Genomic DNA, 11,047 nt, shown 5'->3' with positions numbered 1-11,047 from the left:
GAGAATTAATGAGAAATTTGACTTAGAGATGAAATGAAATGAAAAGAAAAATCATTATCTGGTTGAAACTTACTTACTAGCCAGTGATATTTAGTAATCAATCGCAATAGAATCAATGGCAACAACTTAAATGATGTTAAATATACTATACTGTTTAGACTCACTTGTTTTAGTCACTCGTGCGACATGTTTCGGAGAGCATAAGTTTCGTTTCTCAAGCACTAACAGTGCAAGCAGCGTTCACGACGGCTGTGTATCGCGTACCTACCGTAAAATTTATTTGATGTTAATATGTCTGACGACAGATTAAATTCGATTAAGTGGTGTTATTCAGAACGAATGTAGTCGAAGAAATAAGCTATAGTATATACAGATTCAGAATGAATGAAGTCGAAGAATTAAGCTATAGTATATTCAGATTCAGAACGAATGTATTCGAAGAACAAAGCTATAGTATATTGTGGTTTTAAAGTTCCAGAAGGGAAAGATGTCCTCTTGAAGATTACTAGCGATTCATAGAAAAATATGTTGAATTATTGAGCCTTTGTAAGACAGAGGGAATATATTTCTCCCATGATTGAGAACTTTGTTTCAAAGTGATAGAGTTCAATTTTGCATAATTTCTGACATCCTTATGCCTTATGAAGGATCAATATGATGATGAAAGAAACGGAAGATGTGATTCTTATTAGTTATGTTATGGTCTTAGATACCTATAGTATTTCTATTAGAATGGGTTCCGTAACAAGAGCGGTGCGAGCCGCGAAATTGAGGAAATAGCAATTCACCTAGTATTAGGTGCAATAACTTGTTGACCCATTCATATTTATTGCTTATAAACTTTCTTGAATTGCCGTTTACATCCTATGTATTTACATCTCAGATGCACGTGAGGTTTCTCGTCATATAGTTTGAAAAGGAGATACCTATGTTATAATAGCTACGTTGACATACGGAAGCGTTTCACATCGATTGATTGAAACGAATCAAGAGTTCACATTTTGGCCGTTTGGGTTATAAACGCCGCGCTTTGATGATATATTTGTTATGTAACAATATAATGTGTTACAACAAGAACTTTAGCAAAATAGAGTTTGCAAAGTAGATGAATATTATTGAATATATAATATATATGTCATTAAAGTTCTTAACTTCAGACACGTTGGTTAACACGTTGGTTAACAGTAATGGATTACAATGATATAGTTTGCCTTTATGTGTAGAGAACGATAATATATTCAGTAAACAAATTAAGAGAATTTGTGCAGACATTATATGACGTAATTGAAATTGAGTATGAAATTTGCATACAACTTCGGGAGTAACGATTATAAAAATGAATTAATATTGGAGATCGTTACAAGTAAATTAAAGTTTGATGTACCTATCAAGGAAACTCTCGTAACCAAATTAGATTTTGAAATAGTAATTTAATTGAATTATTATATATATGCTTACAGGCAAATGATGTTGCCACAGAATAACATAACGGGTTTTTTAGTCTCGTGGGTAAGAGTAAGCGATGTTTATACTATGTGAAACAGTTATTTTAGACTACATGTTAAAACTACATTGGAATCGCTATATTAAGCACTGAATTAATGGCACATTTAAGAACAACAGTAATTACGTAGGTAATCGACAATTAAGATGTATGGTTCTGAGCCATTTTAAGTTTCGCTTTGGCTATTAATTATATAATAAGTTAGATTTTATTTGTGCTTTTACTTGAGTATGAGGACCCACACCCTTCTCGCGCTGGAGAGGAGGCCTGTGCCCAGCAGTGGGACATTATGTGGGCTAAATATTTTAGTAATACGTAGTTGTTATTATACAAGTAATTAAAACGAAGTCTTGAGTTACTTTCGATCAAAAGCGATCTGTGCCAGAATTTAAATGAGTTTGTCATGTACATGTGTATGTACTTATATGAAGTGCCTAAGGGCAGTATTTACGTCTAATATAAAATATACTCTTGGAGATAAAACTTATAAATATGATACTTACATCTAGGTGTTCAAATAACACTTTATGAGTAGTCTTGTTAGTATACAGACTGTCAGATATTTTCGTTATTAATGTTAAACGATTACGACTTGAAAGTGCACTTACTTGCTTTTCTTCCTTTTATTGGGGAGGGCTGCCAAGCAGGATAAGTCCATATAGTAACGAATGAGGTTGACAGACCAAGACAGACAGCAGGAAAGACAGAAGACAGATTCCTGCAGCTACTGCTAGATTTAGCAGCAGCTACTTTGTTGTGACATCGTGTAAGGCCCGCGGTGGCATCGATGTTTTTATTCACGCATGAGGCGGTGAATGTAAAATCTGTACCTATCGTGTAAGGCCCGCTGTGGCATCGATGGTTTTATTCACGCATGAGGCGGTTAATGCAATTTCTGTATCGTGTAAGGCCCGCTGTGGCATCGATGTTTGTATTAATGGGTGTAAGACCCGTAAGATATCCGAGTAAGATTGTAATCAAGTAAGACCCACAGTGACAGTGTGGGTTCGTATCAGAGTATAAAGCCAAGGGTAGATTTAGAATATAGTCTAGATTCATAATATTAACAAGTGAGATAATAGTGACGTTCTAACAGGGTTAGAAGTACAATACAGAGTTATTATTTGGATAAATAGAGATGAATACGACTTTTATGTGCATAATAAATTAATAACATATAATTATTCAATTTCAAGACTAAGAAAAGGAAACTGAGTTTGCTTAAGTTGTTAGCAACATTAAACTTAGAGGATGATATGGTGGTTATCCTGGTAATGATGAGTGTTTATAATAATCATACATATTAGAAGAGGTCGCGATTTAATTCCTTGAGCGAATATCTGAGAGATTTAAATTGACAGACGAAACGACTATTAGTTAGTTAATGAAGGACTGACTTTAAACAGAGTTGTTCGTAGTACAATGTCAGATAGTTCAGATACCAAAGTTGGGTATTTGTTCTAGGAAAGTATTAATTGAATTAGAGTACCCACATTTTTAAGTATTTTTACGGAATATGTAAGTAAGTAAATAAGCATACTTAATAAAGCTGACTGAGACTTATTATCCCAACTTTACTACACTTAGAGGAAGCTACAAGTAAATGGAAACTTGATGACGATAAAGCTAAGGTCAGTTAAAGAGGAAAGATCCTAGACCTTAAGACAATGGATAGAGAGAAAGAACGTAATCAAAATTGAATATCTATCTATAAATCGTCATTTTTCCTGTCTAGTCGGCAGTGTCGCGACAGTCGATCCGATCGAGTCAAGTCGGATCGGTTCGACAGTGTCGCGAAGATTTAAATAAGATATTGTCTATGGTTTAACATTTCGATGAGACAAAAGTTTTCATATTTGGGGAATAACAGCCATTCTCTCATTAGAAGAAGAACAAGATAGATTTAATAATGTGATCTGATATAATGTGTGCTATCAAGTGTTATTATCAAGAAGCCAAGAAAGGCGACGCGCAGAGTCGGTGACCACATGGGCTGGTTTACCTGAAAGCTAAGTGTTTACTGCTTTGTATCTATTGTCTTATACTATTGTACAATTATCTTGATTTATAATTTAAAGGCCATCTTACTGGTTGCCACGCGGCAATCCGTGGATCCAGTAAGTTTGTACCTATGAGTTCACGATGAAGGTCGTGGAAGTTCTTTGGAGCCCATCTTAGGTAAGGCGGACTAGGTAATTTATAGATTATGTAGGAGAGAGGTGGCTTTGGCTGCTAGGTTCTCCTTTATCCTGTGCAGGAGTGCAGAGATGACTACGGTCGCTTGGTATTCCTTTATCAGCACGTATTATGCATGTACTGAGTACACCCTTTGCGAAGGGCGGGTACATTGGTAGCCGATATAACCTACATCCGGTCGGGTAAGATGGTTCTCATATATGTTATAGTAACGAATAGATATTATGTAACTCTTATTTATGATTGATGGAAGATGCCATCATCCTTAGAAACATATAGACATAAAAGATAGAGGTTTAAACTCTCATACTTAGTGGTAGACACTTAGTGATGAGTCATTTCATATAAACCCTTTTAACCACAGATGGTGCATAAGGCAGATGAGCGAAGCAGATTATCAAGACTACAACTGGACTGTGAGGTAGGACTAACCACTCCTCAACCCTCTCATACAATACCATTTATTCCTATTGTCGCGGCGTTCTGGACTATTATGGTAGTCTTGTATATTTGCTTGTCTATAGTGTTCATTATGAGAGCGTCGCGACAGCTGTATCTCATGAACCGTTATAGCTAGACAGTTGAAATTTTCACAGATGATGTATTTCTGTTGCCGCTATAACAACAAATACTAAAAACAGAATAATATAAATATTTAAATAGGGCTCCCATACAACAAACGTGATTTTTTTGCTGTTTTTTTCCGTTATGGTACGGAACCCTTCGTGCGCGAGTCCGACTCGCACTTGGCCGGTTTTTTTAAATTTGCCGCCTTTTTATACTGACAATATTTGCTTATAAAGATAGTTTGAGTCCCGAGGAAGGACATAGGATAGTTTTTATGTCGGAAATCATCCCTTAAGAGAGTAAAAAAGGGGGTGGAATTGAGAGAGTTAATGAAACGCCTAATGCAATTATTAAGCTTATGCTCAAATTTAATGATTGCTTGTACACTTTATCCAGGCGCTATACTTACTCTAGCTGCTGTTACTAAGTCCACGCAGACGAAGTCGCGGGCTAAAGCTAGTACATAATATTTGTACCAGGCCGTAAAATCGGACAGTGAATGGTTTTCAGTAATTTGTTACCATTTAATTTAATCTTATACTGGTCATACTGTTTTGACACTGACGTTACAGTGTTCTATATTGTTTATGACTCCTTCAAATTCTTTTTTAGGAAATTGTGATCATGGCGGTACGTGTTTTGTTAATAACCAGTGCATTTATCCATTTTAATCTGTGAAAATATTAGGAATTGAGGAATTAGTTATTGTTTAAGTGGTTTTATATTCATCCGTGTGCATTAGTAATTCTATATTTTTAGTCTTAACGTTCGTTGTGAGGCTTAACCTTAAATCTAGAGCTGATCAGTCAACATAGAAAACAAGAAAAATATTTGTGAGAAGATGCCTCTTTTGAATTAAATATGTATTTTTCAGCGTGTACCACCGCCCGCGTTGAACAAAGGCAAAAAGGATAAGAAGGAGAAGAAGCCTCCTAAAGACAATTCCAAAAATGTTATGCGAAACCTTCACATCAGGAAACTGTGCCTGAATATCTGTGTGGGAGAGTCCGGAGACAGGCTTACCCGTGCCGCTAAGGTTAGTATTCAATTTATTGATTTAACAAAAAATAATATGATAAAAGCCGGGTGTATTGTGTACTCGTCGACATGTTTAAGGTTATGTGTGAAGCAAGTGGTAGACAGCATGAATTGTTCAAGTCTCACAATTCATTTGTGTTGCTTTGTAAATTCATGCAATAGTATTATTTCTTATTTGCAACTTCTGAGCACTATTGCATTACTGTTCAGAATACTAAAAGAAATGACAAAACACTTGTATCATTAGATGTATGTCTTTTCTCAAAGTTTGTATTGTATCCTTTATGTAATTTGAAGATTATGTAGGTTTTAAAATGTGTTTATTAAGTATGTTTTCAAGTGTCAAATTTTGGTTTAAAATTATTTATAGTCAATTATCTGTACCATGTTTTTAAATGTGTGGAATGCTATTTATGAGTTGTTGATTTCCAGGTGTTGGAGCAGTTGACTGGCCAGCAGCCAGTGTTCTCCAAGGCTCGCTACACTGTACGATCCTTCGGTATCAGGCGTAATGAAAAGATCGCTGTCCACTGCACTGTCCGAGGTGCCAAGGCCGAGGAAATCCTTGAAAGAGGTCTCAAAGTGAGTAGTGAATGCTGTGGTTATGATTAATTATGGGCTTAGTTTATGGAAGTGAAGTGAGTGCCATGAAAGCTAGTGTTTTCTATGTAGTCTGAATTACGTATCAATTAAATTTGGGGCCATTTACTACATAAGGCTACCAATTTGATTCCCCGTATAGGAGCAAAAGATTGTTTATGTGATCTATGAAAGTTTCTGACATCTGCTTACTTTTGATTGACTTGATTAAGAATACCAATGTGTGCAATTAATAATTGCTCATAATCACAGAAATGTATTGGATTATAATGTCATTCCGTCAATATCTGTATTGCAATTTAAAAAGTTAAATGAATCTTTCATATATAGGGTTAATAATTGAACACAAGATTATTCTGAAGTTGTTTAGCATGAATTGTTCAAGTCTCATAAACTATTTGTGTTGCTTTTAAAATTCATGCAATAGCATTATTTCTAATTTGCAACTTCCAAACACTGAACTTTTACTGTTTGGAATACTAGAAGAAATAACATCCTAACCAATAACACTAGTATTTTTTTATGAAAGTAAAGAACAAAGCAAGATACATTTTTCAGCTGTGTGTGCTTGTTTATTTTTGGTCATGTAAGTCATGTTAAATGATCTCAGGCTGGTTGGCATTATTATTAATGATATGCTCCAATACCCTCATAAGGCCCATGGTCCTATCCCTAGTACTAATTATTTCTGTCTTATTTACAGCATTTTCAATCGGAACAGTGTTGCATATCTTTTATTTCATTCATTTTCAAAACTAAAGAAATTAAACCATATTTCCTTCACTATTAGGCAGGTCCACACAGAGCGAGCATACGCACGAGGCAACTTCCTCGCGCGCCGTCTCGGCCGAGGCACATCTACACTGCCCGTTTTGTGCGCGAGGAATTTGCCTCGCGCGTATGCTCGCTCTGTGTGGACCCGGCTATTGACTTAGTTCAAATTCAACTGGCATTTTTTTGCTTGGTAGACCTTAAGAGGATACAAAAACAATGTTTAGTGATGTTATCCTGACGCAATATAGGCTCTAGTTGTCAAGAAGTTAAAAATTTACAATACAATAGTGATGTAACTGATGTAATTGCCAACAGCCTAAAAAAACCCTTTTACGTATCTTTTATTTTGTGCTTCCAAAATACATTTCCTATGTAACATTGTGGATTCGCAAGACAGTAACAGTCTTCTAAATAATTTTATGTATCTTAGGTTTCAATTAAACTGGAAAAAAGGATAAAATTTTACTTTCTTAGTATTTATTATTTAATAAGCAGGCAGGCAGTTATGGCAACTGATATGGCCTGTATCCAGTAATCATAAAGATATGTAGTTATCATGAACGAGTATTAGATGTAGTGTTATGCTTGTCTAATTTATTTTTAAAGTGGTTCACATTTTGTGCTGAAACTACGTCTTCTGGGAGTTTGTTCCAAGTCCTTACTACTCGGCTGCTCAGAAAGTGTTTGTAAGGGTTACTGTGAGACCTATGCCTTTCTAGCTTTAAGTGATGACCTCTCAGACAATCGCTGTTGTTGCGCTTGAACATCTCTTGAAAATCCTTGAGGTCATAGTGCCCAGATAGTATTTTGTAACTCTCTATTAGGTCTCTGCGTTCTCTGCCTTATGCCTAATGTTACTTTTCCTTGCAGGTAAGAGAATACGAGTTGCGTCGTGACAATTTCTCCGCCACCGGCAACTTCGGTTTCGGTATCCAGGAACACATTGATCTGGGTATCAAGTATGACCCCGCCATCGGTATCTATGGTCTTGACTTCTACGTTGTCCTAGGGCGACCTGGTAAGTTCATTTCATTTGCGTATTATTTTATTATTATTTATTATTATTCAGAGCCCACTGTGTCCCACTGCTGGGCAAAGGCCTCCCCCCTCTTATCATACTATAGAATCTAGAGAAAGTTAGCATAAATCTAAATGAGTTTTTGGCAAAAAATTCATTTTTGGTACAAACAGCAACACTGGTAACTGACCATCTGTGGACCTTGTGCCTTTTGTAATAAGGTTTACCAATGGACAGTTAACAGTGTAGGAGATGGTACAAGCTTTTATCGCTGACTGTACTTTTCTTTCCACTGGCAACAATACTCATTGGGTCAATTCTAACAACCCCAAGCACAAGAAGTTTGCATTGTTTTATCACAGAGTTCTCATGGCCACCTCCCATCTTCATCATCATCATCATCAGATAACTAACAAACATACATACTAACTAACAAACATATATACTAAGGGTTCATCCATTAATTACGTCACACGAATTTCGAGGTTTTTTTGTCCTTGGCAAACCCCACCCCCTCCTGGTGTGACGTCACATTTTTTCAATGAAATCGGTAAATCGAAATATTAAGTATTATTAATATTTTACTAAAATATTTTTGACAAAAGAAATATTAGTAGTTTTATAACCCAAAACAGATCAGGAAAGGAAATTAAACGATTAAAAACGATTATCATTCCAAAAACTTGTTATTTCACTGTACAGCGAATAAAATAATTTAAATAAGTGAATGTGACGTCACAAAGTTTATGACTCCCTCTCCCCCTTGTCACAACATGTCACATTTTCTTGACCCCCTCCTAAACGTGTGATGTAATTAATGGAGGACCCCTAACTAACAAGCATACATACATACTAACAGGGCAAGTTAAATAAAAGCTTGTTATTGACAACTGTCATAATGGGCGTGTTTTTGTACCAATCAACAATAATGTACAAACAAAACAAACGTTCAAAAATATTCAGAATAGACATTCACTTATTTTTGGATTAAAAAATAAGAACCACAAACTGGTGAAAAGACTTAGCTGCTGTGCTGGTGAACTAGACAAACTTTATACTGATATATTGTTTTGCCAATTTGTTTAAATCAAGTTTAAAGTAACTGATTTGGCCTATTTTGCCATTTCAAGTACACATACTATACTAGTATGCTAAAAACGACCAATAGGTATAGTAACTAAGTACCTACTTACAGTTATAAATCGTAATCCATACTAATATTATAAATGCGAGTGTGCGTGTCTGTCTGTCTGTTACCTCTTCGCGCTTAAACCGCTGAACGGATTTGGATTTGGTATAGAGATAGTTTGAGACCCGGGGAAGGACATAGGATAGTTTTTATCCCAGGAATCATCCTTTACGGGTGCGAAAAGGGGGGTGGTAGTTTGTATGCAGGTATGATATAAACGAGCTCCACGCGGACGAAGTCGCGGGCAGAAGCTAGTTTAAAATAATACAACACAAGTAAAAAATACGACTTCCCTGCCCTTGCCAATTTCCAAGCACTGAATTAAAATTTTGCTAAAAGTGACAACCCCGAGACAGGCAAGTACGGTAGGCAATTATATCGCGGATTGGGCCGGAAATAGCCTACTGCCCTCTTTCTTTATTCTATGGTGTAAGTCACTTTGACAAAAATAAAAAGTGGTCGCTTTCTACAGAACTACTGTCATTATTGTGCATGCACATTTGTTCAAAAGTGTAGAATTCACCAAACCTTCACTTTGTAAAGTATGTGCTATATGAAAACTTTATACAAAGAGATTTACTGCATTATTAAGTGTTTCTCTCTGTAATAAAGGTACATTTTTTCTTTATACATATGATTACTGTGAAACCCCCCCAAGTATCTCCCAAAATCTCCCAACTGTGGCCAAAAGTAACTTGAATATCATTGTTCAGGTGTAAGTATTATTTGAATGTAGCAGTTCTGAGGCAAAAAATTTTCATACAAGGAAGAAAAGAGTCGCAAAAAGTGTTGAACTTGTGGTTCATAGTTGTAGTAATAGAGTATAGTTAGTAATGTTAGTACATAAAAATTATAGTATGGTATATCAGCCCCTTGACCGCCAACGACGCTGACACACTGCATAGTCATAGATGTGGTAATCTCTAATGAACATTCAGATTGTGTTTGTACACTTACCCTGTATTCAAAATAGACTTATTTCTCCTTTCCAGGTTTCAACGTGGCGCACAGGAGACGCAAGACTGGCAAGGTTGGCTTTCCCCACCGCCTCACGAAAGAGGATGCCATGAAGTGGTTCCAGCAGAAATATGATGGTATCATCCTTAACAGTAAGAAGTGAGCTAAGAGTAAATGACCTGAAAAATAGTACTGTCTTTATCTTTGTACGATCCTCCCATCACTATATTTACTCATACTCATTGCGTCTAAAAGAAACTTTCCCGATGTTGTCGAGACGGGGAATGCATTAATATGCTGGCTTGATTTTTTTAAAGCTGTTGCATGAACAAAATAATGCAATGTTTTTAACTTTTTAATTTTTGTCTGACCTTAAAGGACATAAGAAAAATATACAGGTGATCAAAACCTGTTTTAGTTAAATCGTAAATTCGATACACATCCAATTCACAACTTACTTTTTCAACACACTTGCTCGTAACATGCAAGTTAATGAACCGCTTTTAGGCTCATAATCCTAGACTAGATACGCGTGCTTTTTCATTATATTATAGAACTTGTTAGGTAATGAAAGTGATTATGTTAACTTATCTGGTCTGATTCTGATTATGTTAATGAATCTGATTATATTTATTACAACTCTTTCACTGCTGTATCCAAAATGTCATAAAGACATAAACCAACACTGTTGGTGGAACAAGACCTCATTTAAAAGTAGGAAGGCCATTTTAGTGTGATTTTGATGGAGCACGAAACAGTTAATAGCCGGGTCCACACAGAGCGAGCATACGCGCGAGGCAATTTCCTCGCGCACAAAACGGCCAGTGTAGACGTGCCTCGGCCTAGGCGGCGCGCGCGAGGCATCTCTAAAAATACCGTTTTGGTACTGAAAACACAATGACCTCTCTTCTTGTCATAGCCAAAAGTGTCATGAACACTGTAATTTATTAGGGTTCCGTACCCAAAGGGTAAAAACGGGACCCTATTACTAAGACTCCGCTGTCCGTCCGTCTGTCTGTCTGTCACCAGGCTGTATCTCATGAACCGTGATAGCTAGAAAGTTGAAATTTTCACAAATGATGTATTTCTGTTGCCGCTATAACAACAAATACTAAAAACAGAATAATATAAATATTTAAATGGGGCTCCCATACAACAAACGTGATTTTTTGGGTACGGAACCCTAATAATATATCCTACTGCC

At 36.2% G+C, this 11,047-nt stretch overlaps 1 protein-coding gene across 1 annotated transcript; it reads left to right on the top strand.

Annotated features, from left to right (window-relative positions):
- Positions 1-4,756: 4,756 nt before the first annotated feature.
- Positions 4,757-10,032, top strand: LOC134746689 (large ribosomal subunit protein uL5). The gene is made up of 5 exons (XM_063681213.1): positions 4,757-4,897; positions 5,142-5,303; positions 5,738-5,887; positions 7,550-7,697; positions 9,879-10,032. Exons 1-5 carry the CDS (start codon positions 4,892-4,894, stop codon positions 10,004-10,006), a joined length of 594 nt encoding a protein of 197 aa, XP_063537283.1. The 5' UTR covers positions 4,757-4,891; the 3' UTR covers positions 10,007-10,032.
- The last annotated feature ends 1,015 nt before the right edge of the window (positions 10,033-11,047 follow it).

This window comes from Cydia strobilella, chromosome 13 (assembly GCF_947568885.1).
Source record: "Cydia strobilella chromosome 13, ilCydStro3.1, whole genome shotgun sequence".
NCBI lineage: Eukaryota > Metazoa > Arthropoda > Insecta > Lepidoptera > Tortricidae > Cydia > Cydia strobilella.
Note: the sequence above shows the minus strand (reverse complement) of the source record. Positions and strands in the feature narration are given on the sequence as shown.

Bases quoted from the DNA above. Each gene is read 5' to 3' on its own strand.
- LOC134746689 (XM_063681213.1), top strand. The intron at 5,304-5,737 runs GTTAGTATTCAA...GTTGATTTCCAG, and splicing joins GGCTTACCCGTGCCGCTAAG to GTGTTGGAGCAGTTGACTGG. The intron at 5,888-7,549 runs GTGAGTAGTGAA...TTTTCCTTGCAG, and splicing joins TCCTTGAAAGAGGTCTCAAA to GTAAGAGAATACGAGTTGCG.